This window comes from Copadichromis virginalis, linkage group LG7 (assembly GCF_057382275.1).
Source record: "Copadichromis virginalis isolate Kocher_CV1m ecotype Utaka linkage group LG7, C_Virginalis_male_GT1.1, whole genome shotgun sequence".
Classification (NCBI taxonomy): Eukaryota; Metazoa; Chordata; class Actinopteri; order Cichliformes; family Cichlidae; genus Copadichromis; species Copadichromis virginalis.
Window position 1 is genome coordinate 56,076,761 of NC_140624.1, and position 21,517 is coordinate 56,098,277.

At 47.2% G+C, this 21,517-nt stretch overlaps 1 protein-coding gene across 2 annotated transcripts in view; it reads right to left on the bottom strand.

The window, feature by feature from the left end:
- Nucleotides 1–21,517, bottom strand: part of LOC146706228 (synaptic vesicle glycoprotein 2C-like) — a 68,495-nt gene that overhangs the window by 17,755 nt on the left and 29,223 nt on the right. For both annotated transcript variants that reach the window (XM_085464314.1, XM_085464313.1), the window contains exons 3-4: nt 13,779–13,959; nt 10,942–11,093 (exon numbers count right to left, since the gene is read on the bottom strand). In XM_085464314.1, the coding sequence (XP_085320440.1) occupies nt 10,942–11,093; nt 13,779–13,959 (333 nt within the window). The remainder of the gene's footprint in view (nt 1–10,941; nt 11,094–13,778; nt 13,960–21,517) is intronic.

Sequence of the window (21,517 nt, forward strand, 5' to 3'; positions counted from 1 at the left end):
AGGGAACTGTACAGCGCGATCAGCAGCGAGGAAACCGCACACCCAGAGGCGGCGTTTATCACAGCCGGAGACTTTAATAAGGGAAACCTGAAGAAAGTCTCACCCAAACTCCACCAACACATCCACTTTAACACTCGTGGAGATCGGCTACTCGACCACTGCTACACCTCTTTCCGGGATGCGTACAAAGCCCTCCCCCGCGCCCCATTCGGCCAATCAGATCACCGCTCCATCCTGCTCCTGCCCGCCTACAGGCAGAAGCTGAAACAGGAAGCTCCAACCCGGAGGGCGGTGCACTGTTGGACGGACCAATCGGAGTCTGCGCTGCGGGACTGTTTTGATCACGCGGACTGGGAAATGTTTCACGTGGCTGCTAGGGACATTGATGAATACACAGACTCAGTCTGTGGATTTATCAGGAAATGCGTGGAAGATGTCGTCCCATCCAGAACAGTTAAATCCTTCCCAAATCAAAAACCCTGGATTAACGGAGATGTTCGCGCGGCACTGGCGGCACGGAGCACCGCCTTTGCCTCCGCGAACACATCGGACTACAAACACGCACATTACCAACTCCGGAAGACGATCAAAGCAGCCAAACATGAGTACAGGGACAGGGTGGAGCAACAGTTTGACAACCCTCGGAGTATGTGGCAGGGACTAAACACGATCACAGACTTTAGAGGGAAAACCAGCACACCGCAGACCACGGCCTCTCTGTGTGAGGATCTAAACGTATTCTACGCTAGATTCGACACAGCGAACACCATGAGACCGGACAGTGTGCGCACCGCGGATGACGTCAGTGCGCACACTGTGTCTGAGGAGGATGTGCGGAGGTGCTTCAGGAAGGTGAACGCACGCAAAGCTACTGGTCCGGACGGGATTCCCGGCCGCGTCCTCAAGTCATGCGCAGCTCAGCTGGCTGGAGTGTTCACGCACATCTTCAACCTTTCCCTCTCTCTGTCTGTAGTCCCAGCCTGCTTCAAAATGGCCACCATCGTCCCTGTACCCAAATCCTCCACCATCTCCTCATTGAACGACTGGCGACCTGTAGCCCTGACCCCCATCGTAAGCAAATGCTTCGAGAAGCTGGTCAGGGACTTCATCTGCTCTGCACTACCCGACTCACTGGACCCTCTACAGTTCGCATACCGCCACAACAGGTCCACTGATGATGCCATAGCCCTGACACTACACACTGCCCTGTCACACCTGGAGAAGAGAGACACGTATGTGAGAATGCTGTTTGTAGATTACAGCTCAGCATTCAATACCATCGTTCCCTCGAAGCTGGACAGGAAACTGCAGGATCTAGGACTGAGCAGCTCCCTCTGCAGCTGGATCCTTAGCTTCCTGTCTGACAGACGCCAAGTGGTCAGACTGGGCAGCATCACCTCATCCCCCATCACACTGAACACTGGTGCTCCACAGGGGTGTGTACTGAGCCCTCTCCTGTACTCACTCTACACCTACGACTGCACAGCCACTAACAGCTCCAACATCATTGTGAAGTTTGCGGACGACACTACAGTGGTGTGTGTAGTCACCAATGGTGATGAGACGGCTTACAGGGAGGAGGTCAGCGCCCTGACCCACTGGTGTCAAGACAACCATCTCACCCTCAACGTCGCAAAGACAAAGGAGTTGATAGTGGACTTCCGGAGGTGCAGAGAAGTACACACCCCCATCACCATCAACGGCGCTGCTGTGGAGAGAGTGAGCAGCTTCCGGTTCCTTGGTGTACATCTGGCTGAGGATCTTACGTGGTCAGTACACACAAACAAAATAGTGAAGAAGGCGCAGCAGCGCCTCTTCTTTCTCAGGAGACTGAAAAGATTCGGCATGAGCCCCCGCATCCTCAGGACCTTCTATCACTGTGCTATTGAGAGCATCCTCACTGGATGCATCACCACCTGGTATGGCAACAGCACCGCCTACAACTGCAAAGCTCTCCAGCGAGTAGTGCGGTGCTCTGACCGGATAATTGGAGGTGAGCTTCCCTCCCTCCAAGACATCTACAGGAAGCGGTGCCTGAGGAAAGCGGGGAGGATCATCAAGGACTCCAGTCACCCCAGCCATAAACTGTTCAGACTACTTCCCTCAGGAAGGAGGTTCTGCAGCATCTGGTCCCGTACCAGCAGACTGAGAGACAGCTTTTTCCATCAGGCCATCAGACTGCTGAACACGTCATAGACACCTCACCTTCACTACTGGAACTTTAACATTATGCACTCCATACTGTACAGTAATGCCACTGTTTTGCACAATATATAATATACTATTATATATTGTACATATATTTATTAGTTTCAGATGTAGCCATTCTTGTATTTTGCTTGTTTACATTATTGTATTTTGCACAACTCTGTTGCTTGTGAAGCTCGCACACAAGAATTTCACTCACATGTGCTGTACCAATGTACCTGCACATGTGATGTGACAATAAAAGTGATTTGATTTGATTTGATAATAATTTCTAAAAGAATGTAATCAATATTAATTTAATTTAGCAATTGATACATAAACTTGTATACAACCTGTAATTTAAAAAAAAAAATTAGCAATCAAATTAAAACGGAGGGTAGGCAGAGGAAGTGGTGGTGGGATATACTGAATTAAATGTGATGTCAGCACGTTACATTCTAGCACATAAAATGTGTTATCCACATCGAAACTATTCTTTCACTTGAAAGAGTAGTTGATCTGAACTAACTAACAGATCATCTGCAAAAGAATGGCTTATTTGAAGAGTTTCAGTCAGATTTCAGAGCTCATCACAGTACAGAAACATGTTTAATGAAGGTTACAAATGACCTTCTTATTCCCTCTCACAGTGGACTCATCTCTGTGCTTGTCCTGCTAGAATTCAGTACAGCGTTCGATACTGTTGACCATAATATCCTATTAGCGCGATTAGAGCATGCTGTAGGTATTACAGGTACTGTGCTGCAGTGGTTTGTATCATATCTATCTAATAGACTCCATTTTGTTCATGTAAATGGAGAGTCCTCTTCACACACTAAGGTTAATTATGGAGTTCCACAGGGTTCAGTGCTAGGACCAATTCTGTTTACATTATACATGCTTCCCTGAATAATCAGTCCCCATCTTATCTTAATGACCTTATAGTACTATATCACCCATTAGAGCACTTTGCTCTCGCACTGCAGACTTACTTGTTGTTCATAGAGTATTTAAAAGTAGAATGGGAGGCAGAACCTTCAGTTTTCAGGCTCCACTTCTATGGATCCAGCTTCCAGTTTGGATTCAGGAGAAGACACTATCTCTATTTTAAGATTAGGCTTAAAACTTTCCTTTTTGCTAAAGCATATAGTTTTGGCTGGATCAGGTGACCCTGAATCCTCCCTTAGTTATGCTTTTATGCTTTAATCCCATGATGCACTGAGTATTTCTTCTTCAGTCACCTTTCTCACTCGCTATGTGTTAATAGACCTCTCTCCACTGAATCATACTTGTTATTAATGTCTGGCTCTCTTCCACAGCATGTCTTTTATCCTGTCTTCCTTCTCTCTCCCCAGCCAGTTGCAGAAGATGGCCGCCCCTCCCTGAGCCTGGTTCTGCCGGAGGTTTCTTCCTGTTAAAGTTTTTCCTTCCCGCTGTTACCAAAGTGCTTGCTCATAGGGTGTCATATGATTGTTGGGGTTTTTTTTCTTTATGTATTATTGTTTGGTCTAGGTTGCAATATAAAGTGCTTTGAGACGATGCTGTTGTGATTTGCCATGGTATAAATAAAATTGAATTGAACTGAATTGTTAAAACAGAACTGAACAGAAATGAAGTTGATGACGAATACCTGGACAATAACATCGTAGTTACTGGCAGGTTTTAGGTATGTTAACAGATGGTTTCATTTAACCACCTGCAAAATATGTGTTTTAAGTAATTGCCTGCTGGTGAAAAATATGAAATATTATGCAAAATATTACAAAGCATCTACATAGTTAACCTTACTGGCTATTTTCCAGTCTCAAGGCCCGTTAGAGGGTAGCTTATCTTTTGTTTGTCTGTGAAGGTTCTCAGTCATCCAGGTCATCGTAGTCTAAGGAGCTTGGAAAGAAAAGCGTCTGGACTTCTTTAAGTTGCTTGAAGACGTTTCACCTCTCATCCGAGAAGCTTCTTCAGTTCTAAAGGTCAAATGGTGGAAAGACCCAGATTTAAACCCAGTGGGAGTGACCCCCCACAGAAGGACAAAGGACCCCCTGATGATCCTCTACCGGACTTTGGTAAGTTCACCAGTGAAGACACAAAGGATAACTGTTTGCCTTTCCTGGACTATGCTGTGCACATAGAAGAGAATGGCAACCTCAACATTGAAGTTTACCGGAAGCCCACACACACGGACCAGTAACTCCTCTTTGACTCCCATCACCCTCTGGAACACAAACTTGGAGTAATTAGGACCCTACACCACCGGGCAGAAAAATGTTCCCTTTAAGCCTGAAGGGAAAAAGAAGGAACACACACATGTAAAGGAAGCACTCAAAACATGCGGTTATCCTAATTGGGCGTTTATAAAGTTAGCAAAGAGGCACAGAAAAGAAGATCAGACACCAGCTAGGGAGGATAAGAAAGACAGACTCAATAACATTGTCATCCCCTATGCTGCCAGTGTATCAGAAAAACTGAGGAGAGTTTTCTCCAAGCACGACATCCCAGTGTATTTCAGACCCAGCAACACACTCAGACAGAAACTTATTCACCCGAAAGGCAAAACCCCAAAACACAAACTTAACAATGTGGTGTATGCTGTACAGTGTAACGAGGAATGCCCAGACCTCTACATTGGAGAGACCAAACAGCCACTTCACAAACGCATGGCACAACACAGAAGAGCCACCTCCACAGGACAAGACTCAGCAGTCCACCTGCATCTTAAGGATAAAGGACACTCTTTCGAGGATGCAAATGTTCACATTTTGGACAGAGAGGACAGTGGTTTTAAAGAGGAGTGAAAGAAGCCATCTATGTCCACTGTGAGCAACCATCTTTGAACAGAGGCGGGGGTTTACGACACCGACTGTCTGCCATCTATAATCCAGTTTTGAGATCCCTTCCCATATGCCTTAATGCCCACTCACACCCTGGGCCATCTGACCTCAGGAAATCAGATGATAGGGCTTTGGAGTTGACGTCACGCTGCAATGTATTGTGGGAGCGCGGTGCCATTTTCCGGGTCCACAAATCAAAACAAACACACAGTGTTGGAACGACGACAAGAAATATGCGTAAAAGCAGCTCAAAAGAAAACGGAGGGTATAGAGACCGATTGCGTCCAGAGGCGAAGCAGCGGTACTTGAAAAAAAAAATAGAGTGCATCGCAAATGTGGACCCATATGAAATACGGCAGTGGAGTAAAGACCCAGACGACTTACTGCCACTGTCCTACCCCAATATCTTCACGTATCTTGTTAACCTTAACCATCACGTTCGCATTTCTGAGTGCCCCATGTGTAACGTTGGTACCCAGTCTGGATTTGTTTGATCCATTTCATAGGCAGGCTTCCCTACAGTTGTGCGAAAGAATTAGCAAATCGTTACGTAGCACTGGGGCCCGGCCGGGCACAGCCCGAAGAGGAGACATGGGCCCATCCTCCCGCAGGCCCACCACCCGCAGGAGGCGCCATAGGGGTCGGGTGCATTGTGTGCCGGGTGGCGGCCAGGAGCGGAGGCCCTGGCGGACTGACCCCCGGCTGCCAAGACTGGCAATAGGGACATGGAATGTCACCTCACTGGTGGGGAAGGAGCCTGAGTTAGTGCGTGAGGTTGAGAGGTACCGGCTAGATATAGTCGGGCTCACCTCTACACATGGCTTGGGCTCTGGAACCAGTCTCCTGGAGAGGGGCTGGACTCTGTCTCAGTCTGGAGTTGCCCCTGGTGAGAGGCGGCGGGCTGGGGTGGGTATCCTAATATCCCCTCGGCTTGCTGCCGGTACGTTGGGGTTTTTCCCGGTGGACGAGAGGGTTTGTTCCCTGCGCCTTAGGGTCGGGGAACGGGTCCTGACTGTCATCTGCGCTTATGCGCCGAGTGGCAGTTCAGAGTACCCAGCCTTCTTAGAGTCCCTGGGGGGGGTGCTGGAGGGTGCTCCACCTGGAGACTCTGTTGTCCTGCTGGGAGACTTCAATGCTCACGTGGGTAACGACAGCGAGACCTGGAGGGGCGTGATTGGGAGGAACGGCCTCCCTGATCTGAACCCGAGCGGTGCTCTGTTATTGGACTTCTGTGCTAATCACAGTTTGGCCATAACGAACACCCTGTTCGAACATAAGAGTGTCCATAAGTGCACGTGGCACCAGGATGCTCTAGGCCGTAGGTCGATGATCGATTTTGTAATCGTATCAGCAGACCTGCGACCATATGTTCTGGACACTCGGGTAAAGAGAGGGGCTGAGCTGTCAACTGATCACCACCTGGTGGTGAGTTGGATCAGGTGGCGGGGGAAGACGCTGGACAGACCTGGTGCACCTAAACGCGTAGTGAGGGTGTGCTGGGAACGTCTAGCAGAGGCCCCAGTCCGCGAGATCTTCAACGCACACCTCCGGCAGAGCTTCAACAGCATTCCGAGGGAGACTGGGGACATTGAGTCCGAATGGACCATGTTCAGCGTCTCCATTGCCGAAGCTGCTGCATTGAGCTGCGGTCGCAAGGTGGTTGGTGCCTGCCGTGGTGGTAATCCCCGAACCAAATGGTGGACACCAGAGGTGAAGGGAGCCACCAGGCTGAAGAAGGAGTCCTATCGGGCTTGGTTAGCCTGTGGGACTCCGGAGGCAGCCGACAGGTATCGACAGGCCAAGCGGAATGCGGCTCGGGCAGTGGCTGAAGCAAAAACTCGGGTGTGGGAGGAGTTCGGAGAGGCCATGGAAAAAGACTTTCGGGCTGCCTCGAAGAGATTCTGGCAAACCGTCAGACGTCTCAGGAGGGGAAAGCGGTGCTCTACCTGCACTGTGTATAGTGCTGGCGGAGCGCTGCTGACGTCGACTGAGAAAATTGTCGGGCGGTGGAAGGAATACTTCGAGGACCTCCTTAATCCCACTGACACGTCTTCCGAGGAGGAAGCAGAGTCTGGGGATGAGGGGAATGACCCGCCAATTTCCGGGGGCGAGGTCACTGAGGCAGTTAAACAACTCCTTGGTGGCAGAGCCCCTGGTGTTGATGAGGTCCGCCCCGAATTCCTGAAGGCTCTGGACGTTGTAGGGCTGTCCTGGTTGACACGCCTCTGCAATGTTGCGTGGAGATCAGGGGCAGTACCTGTGGACTGGCAGACCGGGGTGGTGGTCCCCATCTTCAAGAAAGGGGACCGGAGGGTGTGTTCCAACTACAGGGGGATCACACTCCTCAGCCTCCCTGGGAAAGTCTATGCCAGGGTGCTGGAAAGGAGAGTTCGTCCGCTAGTCGAACCTCGGATACAGGAGGAACAATGCGGTTTTCGTCCTGGTCGCGGAACACTGGACCAGCTCTTTATCCTCTCCAGGATACTTGAGGGTGCATGGGAGTTTGCCCAACCAGTCTACATGTGTTTTGTGGACTTGGAGAAGGCATTCGACCGTGTCCCTCGGGGTGTCCTGTGGGAGGTGTTGCGGGAGTATGGGGTGTCTGGCCCATTGCTACGGGCCATTCGATCCCTATACGACCGTTGCAAGAGCTTGGTTCGCATTGCCGGCAATAAGTCGGACTCGTTCCCGGTGGGTGATGTGCTCCGCCAGGGCTGCCCTTTGTCTCCGGTTCTGTTCATAATTTTTATGGACAGGATTTCTAGGCGCAGCCAAGCTTTCGCTTTGGTGGCCTCAGAATCTCATCTCTGATTTTTGCAGATGATGTGGCTCTGTTGGCTTCATCGGGTGAGGGCCTCCAGCTCACACTGGAGCGGTTCGCAGCCGAGTGTGAAGCAGCGGGAATGAGGATCAGCACCTCCAAATCTGAGGCCATGGTTCTCAGCTGGAAAAGGGTGGAGTGCCCACTCCGGGTCGGGGATGAGTTCCTGCCCCAAGTGGAGGAGTTCAAGTATCTCGGGGTCTTGTTCGCGAGTGATGGGAGAAGGGAGCCGGAGATCGACAGACGGATTGGGGCTGCAGCTGCAGTAATGCGGACGCTGCACTGGTCCATCGTGGTGAAGAGGGAGCTGAGTGTAAAAGCGAAGCTCTCAATTTACCGGTCGATCTACGTCCCTACCCTCACCTATGGCCACAAGCTGTGGGTAGTGACCGAAAGAACGAGATCGCGGATACAAGCGGCAGAAATGAGCTTCCTCCGAAGGGTGGCTGGCCTCTCCCTTAGAGATAGGGTGAGAAGTTCGGCCATCCGGGAGGGGCTCAGAGTAGAGCAGCTGCTGCTCCACATCGAAAGGAGCCAGCTGAGGTGGTTCGGGCATCTGACAAGGATGCCCCCTGGGCGCCTCCTGGGTGAGGTGTTCCAGGCATGTCCCACCGGGAGGAGGCCCCGGGGCAGACCCAGGACACGCTGGAGAGATTATATCTCTCGGCTGGCCTGGGAACGCCTTGGTATTCCCCCGGATAAGCTGGAGGAGGTGGCTGGGGAGAGGGAGGTCTGGGCCTCTTTGCTTAGGCTGCTGCCCCCGCGACCCGGCCCCGGACAAAGCGGATGAAAATGGATGGATGGATGGATGGGTTACGTAGCACGTATGTCTGCACAGTCACTCAATTCTATGTTTGTTCGCAATTTCTAAAACCTCGAGAGCCCCAACAATAATATTATTAAGCTATAAAGAGTGATATGAACATATATAGAACCGGAGTGAAAATGTCTGGAGAACACCAACAGATATCTGGAGATGGAAGCGAACTGGATATCAGCTCATCTCACGGCTGCTATCCAGGCTAGACGCCTTCATTTTTTAAGGTCCGCCATATAAGCTCCCTCATGTTGCTTTCAGGTTGGGAAAGAATAAAAAGACAAACCCTTTTTAAGCTCATTCCCGTGCCGGTCATGCGATCGAACATTGCAGCCGACCACACAGCAAGGACGAACCTGTTGTGTGTGCCTTCGCTCCTTTTTCGCTTGCGCTTTGTTTGGACCCGGAAAATGGTGCATCAGGCCAAAATCCTTTCCACGCCCACCCCTGTGACATCACACTCCAAAGCCCTATAGGGTGGGTCCAGGTTTCACAATGAGCTCACCCGAAACCCTGGCTGATTGTGACCCACACCCATTTTCAAACCTTGGCTCATGTGATTTGGTAGAGGATCATCAGGGGGTCCTTTGTCCCTCTTTGGGGGGAAACTCCCACTGGGTTTAAATCTGGGTCTCTCCACCATTTGACTTTTAGAACTGAAGAAGCTTCTCAGATGAGAGGTGAAACATCTTCAAGCAACTTAAAGAAGTCCAGACGCTTTTCTTTCCAAGCTCCTTAGACCTTATCTTTTGTTTGCTGTAATCTCTACATCTGATTGGCTAAAGTTAGCCCGTAGTGGGCTACAAGGATGACTTCAAAGGATGTCCTATATAACAAGAAATCTGCCATGTCAAGATGCAAATGTCTATAATTACCTCACATGTCTGTTCCAGTTCCAGTGCAGCCTTGTTTCATTCAACAGAGGCACAATCAATTGGTGTTCTCAATCCAAGATCGTCGACACCCTTATCCCCTCCTCATATGATGAGCATTAGACACTTTATTCTGTTCTTAGCAGTGGAACAAAACATCCACAGACTATAGCTTGCATAGAAAACGTTACTGCCAGGCACAGGCTTTCACTGATGTACTCCAGTGATTTAGCATTACATGCTTGTGTTACAGGGTAGCAGAGTAGTTTCGTCCCTAGCATGAGTCTCCATTAAACTTCAGTGCATAGTTTTTTGAGTATTTCTCATAACACACCTTGGCAGCATTATTTCAATATATATTCTGTCCATGATGAACACCCACATAGGTTATACCACTTGTCCCTGATTTTTAATAACATTTTTATTATACATTTGGTGACACAGTACTTTTAACATTATTGGTCCTTTTTCTACCATCAGGATTATTTTTCACAGGCTCAGGAAACAGCAGTCACAATCAGCCAGGAGTGAGGGGAAGATAGATGTGAAAGATAGATGATAAATAGAAGCACTTTTACATCATCCCCTGGTTTTTGAAGTCTCATGTTAAGGCCTTGAACACCTTATTGGTGTTTTGAAAATAGATGTGATAAGAGAATAGTGAATCATAAAGCACTGCGTGCTCATACATTACTGGCTTCTCATTCACAGAGTAGGTTTAGGTAATAACGTCATGTTGTATTCAGTAACAGTGTAAACTAGCAATTGAGACCATAAACTCATTATGAAAGTGTTCATTTAAGGTAGATTAAGGAAGACAAGGGCTGTTTTCTTTCTACGTCTGTACAATCGTTTCATTTTGGCAACCAGAGCATTCGCCCTCTGCTGGCCATTGAAACAAATCCCAGTTCAGGGTATTTCCACATTGGACTCAATGTTAAAACATCTGGCCTTTCTTCACTGCGATCATCTCACCTAACTTCTGTCCTGTCTCCTTCCCTCTTCCCAGAACCAGTCACATGATGACTGCCTCCTGTTAAAAGGGAGTTTTTCCATCCAACCTTCGTTAAGTGGTCAGAGGGTCGTCTAATTGTTGGGATTTTCTCTGTACTATTGACACAGTCTCTACCTTACAATATAAAAGACCTTGAGATAACTGAATTGAATTGCATTGAATTGGAATGACTTCCTAAATCTGGTTGGGTTATCTGTTCATTGTAAACTCTACTAACTTGATAATATAAAAAAAAAGCAAAAATATAAAATAAAGGAGCAATATTATGAGGTGGGAAAATGTAATAATACACTTTAACATTTTTATGACAAATTTCTTCGATCATTTTAATGATTTCCCTTTAGTGCTGCTTTGCTGTCATGTTAATGTAACCTTTTTTAGAAGTGGTACATCATGTCACTCACCATAGTGTGGGATGATAGCCCAGGCCATGGCTGAGGCATAAATTCCTCCAATCATCCAGAACATGCACAGCCAGCTCAGATGCTCTCCTCTCTTCTCGCGAGCCAACACCTCCGCAAAGTATGAGAATACTATCGGTACTGCTCCACCGATCCTGTAAATACAGCTTGTTGTAATTAGCTATGCATGCTCAAAAAGGCAATCCTCATTTGCCTCATCAGCGCTTGCAACAATGAACATTTATCACAATATGAAACTGATTTATTGTTACAGAAAACATTTCTTCATTTGTCACTGTGAATTGTACAAACGTCTGAAACTTTTTTTTAGAACATGTCTTCGCACATTTTTTGTTCATTCATGTCACAAAGCAGATTCTACACTATTCTGGCTTATTTTCTGAGTCTTACCAGATCATCAGGAGGCAACGGCACTATCCACTGCAGCTTAGTATTTATTTGCACAAACTATACTGTCATCTTCTTGACCAAAGAAAATGAAAAATCACCACACTGTAGCACACAGGATATTACAGTCTTTGAGCCATCTTTGCTGCTTTCTATCAAACTTGCTTATTATATCATTTTCCAGAATCACAGGTTGTGTGGCCTTTAAATTTAACATAGTGAACATGTCTCAAATTGCATTGTTCCATATTAGTACGTTGTTGTATCTTGTGTTAATGTGAGGGATAGGTGCACTGAACTGAACCCTTTCAGTGAGGTGTCAGTAGAGTCAGAGGGAGCCCATCTGTGACTGCAGTGACAGTGCCCATTTTTTTCATAGCCTCAGAGTGTCGTACATATTTGAAGAGGAAAAAAACCAAATGGCAAATCTTACTAGTGTATCTCTTAAAATTAGAATATCATCAAAAAGTTTTTTTTTTTCATAATTTATTTCAGAAAGTTACATTTTCATGTAATCATTCAACACGAAGCCTTTTTGTTTTAATTTTGATGATAATGGCTCATAGTTCATGAAAATACAGTATCTGATAATGTATTAGTTATTTCTACAGATCAATAAAAAAAGCTTTAACAATACAAAAACTTCTGAAAGGTATGTTCATCTATGCACAACTTTTTGAGATGCACTGGTTTTACTGTCAGTTTTATGGTTGACTACAGTGTTGCAAATGAGAGGCAGATAAAGAGCAATCAGCATTTCTTTTATTATTATACATTTGTTTCTGATTCATTTCAACATTAATTAGCTGAATTTAATATGGATAGATGGCTTTGGAGAAAAACAAAGATAGCATGTATTGAAAATGTTGCTTCTCCTTTAAAGTCTGATCTGAGCTGTAGCTGTTATATCCCAAATTTCTCACTTGAGCAGCCATCTGTGACATTTTAATTTCTCACTACATGTAGAAACTAAGCGCTAACTCATGAGGAACAAGTAAAGAATCTGCATTGCCATATGCTTTGTATTACCTGAAAGATGCCAATATTAGATAATCCATCCATTTATTCATAAATTTTTCAAAGTGCTTATATGTCTAAGATGAGGTGATAGAGCCTGTCCTAACACTTAATTAGAGGTGGGGTACACCCCTTTCCATTTAAGATAAAGTAAATAAAACAAAATCAAAACCTTTTCAGATCATCAACATTACATATTCATAGAAACTGCGTAACTGCAAAAAGGCTTAAAGCAAATGAAAATGTATATGGCTTGTTTTCAATTCTCAAAAACAAAAAAACCAACCATGTATAAAGTATCCAGTAAATATTCAAGATTGTGGTGACACCCGAGAATCTGATGAGATTGGGTTGTGCCTTTTGTCCTGCTTCCTTCATGTCTGCATGGGAGAAACTTACAGTAAGAGGTTATATATGTATGAAAATAATTGTCTATGATATTCATTCTAAAAATGTCAAAACCTGTTTAAGGTTTTGCCAGAGGAGTGACTGATATGACAAACTGGTTTAGAACATTAAGTAAAATTGCACTAAAACTTAATCTGTGTGAATTCTTATATTTTTTTTTTATTATGGCACTGTGCTGTGAATGTCTTTTCCTATTTGCTGAGACAGCTTCTGATAGCAATGCTAATAAGGTAGGAAAAACTCAATGAAAGGAACAGTGAAACACACAGCACTGGATGCCAGATCGTATTTCTGCCAGAATGAGGATGGAAAACAAAACAGAAGATCTCAGTGACCCCTTACAAAGCAATGCCTCTTTGCTGTTATTCCCAAAGGTATATGTACAATCATAGATACCATCCCACACCATAGACTACTTTCTGCATACAGATTGACAACTAGTGGTGACATAAAAGCTAAAGCTGCTAATGAAATTTTAAAGCCATTAAGGCAGAAGCTGTTTTTCAGATGATGTGAGGTTTACTGGTTGCTTACAGAACTGTAATTAAATGCACAAGAGCTGAGTGCAGCTCAGGTAAACCAATCATGAATGCCCTCAGGCACTGTGGCCCATTCTGATTTGAATATCCATTTTGGTCTAGTCATGAAGCAGCACCAGCTTAAGCCATCACAACTTGATCTAAATGTTCATACACTATACAATCTAAAAAGGATATCATGTCACTGAGATGGGAGGGCTGTCAAGGATCTGTGCAGCCAAGCAGACCATGCTAGCATTAAAACACCCAGATGTTCATTTACACTACTAGCTGATTTCTGCAGACCTTTCTCTTTTGCTTTATTTCTTCTATACCCCTGGGTATGAGGAAGAGCGGATGCCTGGCAGTTAGTATAACCTCTTGTCATGTGTTTTGAATTTGGAGGAGGAGAGACAGCAGAGGAAGTGGTGGGAAGATAGATCAGAGGGTCTGCAGGAGCGTGAGAAGAGGAAAGTTAAACAAACTTACCCGAAGCCAGACACCATGCGGCAGAAGAGGAACATACTGTAGCCCTGGACAAAGGAGGAAAGGAAGGCAAAGAAGCCGTTGACTGACATGGATATAAGCAGGCACTGTCTGCGGCCCACTTTGTCTGAGAGGCCACCCCAGAAAAAGGCTCCAAACATCATCCCCAGATACACAATGCTGCCTGGAGGAGGGGAGACAGGGGGAAAGACAGTGGTAGATAGAGAGAGAGAAAGAGGGAGAGCTATAAATGATCACAACCATCTGGAGTCAAGTGTTTGTTACTGAAACCGCTGAGTAAACAAAATCCATTTTACATTTTGGAATATAAGAAGACAGTTTCAGCAATTTATTCATGCATCCTCACAACACACACAGCTTTTAAGCTAGAGTTCATAGATAACAAAAACTCCATCACTAAAACTGACTTAACTTACAGTCTGTACTTAAACTACAGACTTTAAATAATCCCATAATCTAACATCCAATTATTGCTTTACTTTTTTTTCTATAACACATGGAAGAAAATGAGAAAAATTTGAATACAAAATAGATTTTGTTTTTGTTTAGACACAAAAAACAAAAACAGATTTCTTTGATATTTCTTATGTCTAGTTATTTGTTTTTACTCACTTACGCTCTGCTCAGCTAGATGGGCATATGTTAGGTACTTCTAGTCTTAAATGCATTAAATTACAAGAGCTGCTCAGTGTCCTAACAACATGTTAGACTGTTCAGCGCTCACACACAATAATGTCGTTCAAAAACTTCGGCTTAGAATATTTATCTATTCAATGGGATCTCATAATGTGGTAACTCAAGATTTTTTTTTCTTCTTTTTTTGCTGAAAGCCTAATATTGTACATTTTGCGGTGTAATGAAGATTTGACCATATATTAAATTTCTCCAAATCAAATCACTGTCTGACAACTGATATTTCTTAAAGTGTCTCTAGGAAAAATAGAGCAGCAGTTGACTTTGTGGCTCTGTTTCTTTGTACTGCTGCTTACCTGTGCAAGGTTGGGGTCATTTCTCTTCCCATGCAGTAAAGACATTGGGTGGCAGTGGTGGAGAGGGGTTAGGGTTGTCCTGTAAACAACCCACTTTTCTCCCTATGTTCTAATAAAAATGATAATTTGCGGAGGAAGGCGTTTGACATGGCAGCACCTGAAATAATCCTGGCAGATGATAGGAAGCAGCACCCCCCCCCCCCCCCCCACCTCCCCCCCTCCCCCCATGTTTGCGGTGATGGGACAGATACGCTGAAAGTGGAGGGCCTTATCAAGCTGGGCAGACATGATGGTGAGAGGTAGTGATTCATTACAGGTGACAGCCCCTAGATCTATGCACTTCAGCTGCAGAGAAGGCTCTCCTATAGGTAGTAGGATATAAAGGTGAAGCTTCACTCGAGCTGGCTTACAAATATCAAACTGAATATCAAAAGTGCTGCATTCTGCACAAACTGTTGACACTTTTTGATTTGTGTAGCTACATCTGAACGTGTGTACTGAAGAAGATGCTATCTGGGAGCACTAGCTCATTTGTTTTATGGCTTCACTCACGCTGAGTTTGTATCTGTAATAAAGGGGGAGGGTGATGGGGCATCTGAGAGGCATTCTGAGATTGGATTTGTGATTTCCTGCTGGGTTCAAACTCAGGTCAGACCTTAAGGGCCTTTATGCAAATTAGCAAGGGTCAGTTAGAGGCACTGAAGCACATGGGGGAAAAGGTTTTAAGTGCTTTTCTCAAGCAGGAAACCATACATACAAATGCATTTTAAAATCCCAGTGGTATAAATACTCCCACATAAAAGAAATTAGTAAGTGAGACTGCTTAACAACAGCATGACCAAGGATATTGAAAACAGTGCATCCATCCAGTAGTGCTTGCAGTAGAGCCCCATGAATCTTCATGTAGATACTGACGTTGTAACTGAAGGCCACTAATTGCTAGTTTCACCGTACTATGAATAGTGACATTAAATATAATTTATTCTGTCATGGTCCTGGGCCGGTGACCCAGCGCTTTTAGTTATCATTTTCTAGTTTATGATGATGATGATTATTATTGTTTGAGTTCTGTGTGTTATATTTGGTCTGCCTTTGAGTCTGTGTCTCTGTCTATGGTGTCACCCCATCTGTTTGTGAATCTGTCTGTTTAGTTCAATGTCTTGTCTGGTTCCATGTGTCTGAGTTTCCTGTTTTATTGTGAAGGTCTGTGTCGTATGGTAAATGGCCTGTATTTATATAGCGCTTTACTAGTCCCTAAGGACCCCAAAGCGCTTTACATATCCAGTCATCCACCCATTCACACACACATTCACACACTGGTGATGGCAAGCTACATTGTAGCCACAGCCACCCTGGGGAGCACTGACAGAGGCGAGGCTGCCGGACACTGGCGCCACCGGGCCCTCTGACCACCACCAGTAGGCAACAGGTGAAGTGTCTTGCCCAAGGACACAACAACCGAGACTGTCCAAGCCGGGGCTCGAACCGGCAACCTTCCGATTACAAGGAAACTGAGCATGTGAGTGTGCTCAGTTTACGTTTCCCCTGTCTCGTCAGCTGTGATTTCTCCCAGGTGTGTTCCCCTCCTGTCTCTCATCCCTTGATTACTGCCATCTGTGTATTTAAGCCCTGTGTTTCTCTGTGTCAGTGTCGCGTCGTACCCTCATCTAGCTGTGTGTTCTGCTTCTATGTTCCTAGTGTTTGGTCTCCTGCTCCAGTTTAGTGTTTCTTTCCAGTGTTTCAGTCCTTGGTTCCTCTGTTCTGACTTTTGGTTTTCTTTTGGTGAGTTTAGTTTGTACGAGGTTTTTCCCAGCAAAAAAGCTGCGCCTTAAGTTTCACTTCCGTGTCTGAGTTCTGCATTTTGGGTCCACCACTCCTGCTTGCCTGCCACACAGCGGTTCATGACATATTCATTCTAAGAAAACAGCAAAACATGTAATAGATACGCCATTTTATTATGTCTATTTCACGCTTTGCCTATCCAAAGTGTGAAAAGGACACACTTGCAGTAAGTTGCAGTAAACTGCAGTAACAGCAGAGTGAGATATTTTATTTCAAGCCAACATGAAAATAATGGGGGGGTTTAAATAGACATTATTAACACATTTGCATGTACATACAAATCAGCCGCCTAGCTTAATCGTTTCTGACAATTACGGATCCTGGAATGCACTTCATACGTTTTTTGCTCACTACCGACTTCGTGGTTATATTATTTCCCCTTGCTGGTAATGCTATTTCTGCATGCGTGCCCATTTCACGTATTGGATAGGCAAAGCGGGAAATGGACACGGTGGATCAGCATATACATACTTGCTTTGCCGTGATACTGGGTTGGACACTGGATAGACACAACTATCCACTACTGTCACGGTTGCAGTGGCAGACCGTGTGGAGAGTGTGTTGAGGACCCAGGTGCGAACACAAGTGAGGATACGGGAGTGCACTTAAACAAAAGCGAGCCTTTTATTGTGACTGATGATCACGAAAGAAACAAGAATGAGGGCAGCACAAGAGCAGTAACTAAACAAACCTAAACTGGGAACAATCTATGCTATGGCTGGGGATACAAAAGACTGGGCATGGAAACACGGAGGGTGGGAACACAGACGACGCGACTCAGACTACATGAAACACAGAGACTAAATACACAAGAGGGATGATCAGGGGAAGTGGCCACACATGGGAGCACAGCTGACACAGATAAACATAACAAGACATGGCAGGAGTAAACAACACTGAAGGGAGACTGTCAAAGTAAAACAGGAAGTACACAGAGGTGCAGACAGGAGGAGAGAGAGAGCACGGGCATAGTGGGCTGGGGAAACATGGAATGAAACACAAGGAGGGGAGACGAGGGCTCACAGATACATAGAGGGGCACACAGGGGATAAAAGTCACAAGGGGAAATCAAATAAGGAACAATACACGAAAAGACATGAATACTAAGACTGCTGGGCCAACATGGCCCAGGATCATGACATCACCCCCCCCCCCCCCCCCCCCCCCAAGGGCTGGCTCCCGACAGCCCAAACCCGAGAACCAAAACACAAGACAAACAGAGAACAACCCACCCAGGGCGGGAGGCGGGGGACCCGGACAGAGGGAACGAAACCAAACAAAAGATGAGGAGCATGAACCAAAACTGAGTCCAAAGACAGCACAAAAGTTCACAATTCAGCTGTTCCGGGTCCGGCCACGTGAAAAAGTGGCAGTGGCGGCAGAACAGATCTGGAGGCCGGCCGCGTGGAAGACGGCGGCGGCTACAGAGCGGGTCCGGAGGCCGGCCGCGTGGAAGATGGCGGCGGCTACAGAGCGGGTCCGGAGGCCGGCCGCGTGGAAGACGGCGGCGGCGGCGATGACGTAGAGACAGGTCAAGGGGCCGACCGTGTGGAAGGCAACGGCGGCGACTCAGGCGAAGGCGGTCTGGGGGCCGACCACGACGGCGATGACGTCCGGCTAGAGGCCCAGAAACTGGCCGACGATGCCGAGGTGCTGGATGTACTTTGGACGGGGGTGTAACAATCGCTGGACCAGGCGTGGAGGACAAAGGCTCGGAGGCCGGACCAGGCGTGGCAGAAGCAGAGGCCGCGGCTGGACCAGACGACGCAGAAGTAGATGGTGGCTGGACGGGCTCCCCGGGTCCTCCAGCTGACGTGGCTTGAGGGTGAATGGGCCCCTCGGACCCTCCAGCGGAGACGGGAGGCTGAACGGGCCCCTCGGACCCTCCAGCGGAGACAGGAGGCTGGACGGGCCCATCGGACCCTCCAGCTGACGGGGAAGGTTGCCAGACGGGCTCCTCGGGCCCTCCAGCTGACGAGGCATGAGGCTGGACGGGCTCCTCGGGCCCTCCAGCTGACGAGGCATGAGGCTGGTGCGGTTCTCCTGAACCCCCAGCTGACGTGGCATGAGGCTGGATGGGCTCCTCGGGCCCTCCAGCTGATGTGGCATGAGGCTGGTGCGGTTCTCCTGAACCCCCAGCTGACGTGGCATGAGGCTGGAGGGGCTCCTCGGGCCCTCCAGCTGACGCAGTGGCAGGACCAGTAGGTGCAGAGACTACTGGCTGAACAGAAGGCTGAGCAGGTGATGGAACAAATGACTGAGCTAAACACTGGGGAGCTGGCTGAGCTGCACAGTGGGCTAAGGGCTGAGCTAACGGAAACACAGGAAAATGAACTATGGACTGGGCTGCTAACAGAGCTAATGACTGAGCTATAGACTGAAAAGCATGCAGTAGTGATGGTGGTGATGGTTGTGGACTGAACTCTCCTGAGCCTCTGGAACACAGGGAGGACTGCTGGGCGGGGTTGCCTGAGCCTTCAGCAGAAACAAGAATGGGTGCAGGCACCTGCCGGACACTAGCCGCTCCCACCCGAGGAGTAGGTACAGGTGCAGAGACGGGCTGTATCCTGGCTGACCTCACCCTGGGGACCGGCATGGGTGCAGGGGTGGACTGGTTCACAGCCCCCCTCACCCTGGAAGCCGGGACAGGCACCGGCAACGGCTGGGCAATTGCCCTTCTCACCCGAGGAGCTGGTACGGGTGCAGAAACTGACAGAGCCTCAGCCGGCCTGGAAACCAGAGCAGGGACCAACTGGACCTCAGCCTCCCTCACCCGAGGAACTGGTACGGGTGCAGGGGTACGCTGGGCCCGAGCTGCCTCGGGAGCAGGAACACAAGCAGGCAAAAAACAGTCTTAGAATTGGCAGGCTTAGGGTTAATATGTACTGGGTCGACAAAAACAGACCTAGCCAAAATGAATTTAGCATTTTTCCCACCCTGTTTTACAGTCTTTGTTTTAGCAGGTTTTGACGTCCTCGGGTTAATAGTCTTAGAGTGAGCTGACTTAGGGATGACTGAGCCAGACTTGACAAAACCTGAACTGACAGACCCTGAACTGAGTGTTTTAGACCTGGTGACATTGCTCACAGTTTTTCCTTTAAAAGCATTTGCAGCCTTTGGCGAGTGCTTATTGTCTTTGATTTCTCCCTGTTCAAAGGGAGCAAAATGAAAAAACTTTTCCCAGTCTATGTCATCATCCAAAAGGGAGACTCCAACAGTGTCTGGGGTGAGTTTATTGTCCTTTTCAGTTATGGCTTCAGGTGGGATGTGTGAAAGGCAGTCATTATAACTCACCCCCGGGAGTGACGAGACAAGGGAAGCAAAACTAGAAACACTCACATGAGATATGGACCTTCAAAGTAAAACAGGAAACACTGACTGAATTCTAAACATGCAAACTTAACAGCAACTGGGGAGACAGAACATAGGAACCTGAAACATGGTACAAAAACGTCACAGTGGACATAACATGGAACACAGGGAAGCCATATGACAAAGCCAAAGAACTAAACCTATGATAACCATAACAGACCTAGGGAAACAAGAAACAGTACAACAAAGGACTCAAAACATAAACCATAATATAAAAACACAAGATCTCTTCAAAATAAAATAGGAAACATAATGAGACGCAGACATGACAACCAGAACTTGACAACGTAAGACACAGACATGAAACACATGAAGAGCAGGGGAGACTTAACATGGGTTGGAAACACAAGGGGGAACTAATAAGCAAATGAACCTAGGAGACCTAATGAGCTTAAACATACTATAAACATCAAAATGAACTAAAACTCAAAACACTGGGTCATAAGACCCAGGATCGTGACAACTACTGCTAAGCCACAGTACCTGCAATGGCAGCATGGCAATACAAAGTTGACTCCATGCTGACCCCAGTTAAGCAGCCAGAGCCTGACCTTTACGGTTAAGAAAAGCAGAGATAGCAGTCTAAATTGTCTTTTTCAACTTCTATCCATACCCGTTTCTACAGAATCTCTTTGGCAATCACTGTAAAGTTCTCTTTGAGATGGTTTTAAGCTTTCTTTCAGTTTTATGTTCACACTTGTGCTTATTAGAATAAGGATTTAGATTTGGATGGATTTAAATGATAAATGTGTGGCAGCACATCTGGGCACATGTTATTGAGTAATACAGAAGTAACAAGTAATCTAATATTTCTCCAGGAATGTAATGTCCATCCATCCATCCATCTTCATCCGCTTTATCCGAGGCCGGGTCGCGGGGGCAGCAGCCTAAGCAAAGAGGCCCAGACCTCTCTCTCCCCAGCCACCTCCTCCAGCTTATCCGGGGGAATACCAAGGCGTTCCCAGGCCAGCCGAGAGATATAATCTCTCCAGCGTGTCCTGGGTCTGCCCCAGGGCCTCCTCCCGGTGGGGCATGCCTGGAACACCTCACCCAGGAGGCGCCCAGGGGGCATTCTTGTCAGATGCCCGAACCACCTCAGCTGGCTCCTTTCGATGTGGAGCAGCAGCTGCTCTACTCCGAGCCCCTCCCGGATGGCCGAACTTCTCACCCTATCACTAAGGGAGAGGCCAGCCACCCTTCGGAGGAAGCTCATTTCTGCCGCTTGTATCCGCGATCTTGTTCTTTCGGTCACTACCCACAGCTCGTGGCCATAGGTGAGGGTAGGGACGTAGATCGACCGGTAAATTGAGAGCTTCGCTTTTACACTCAGCTCCCTCTTCACCACGATGGACCAGTGCAGCGTCTGCATTACTGCAGCTGCAGCCCCAATCCGTCTGTCGATCTCCGGCTCCCTTCTCCCATCACTCACGAACAAGACCCCGAGATACTTGAACTCCTCCACTTGGGGCAGGAACTCATCCCCGACCCGGAGTGGGCACTCCACCCTTTTCCAGCTGA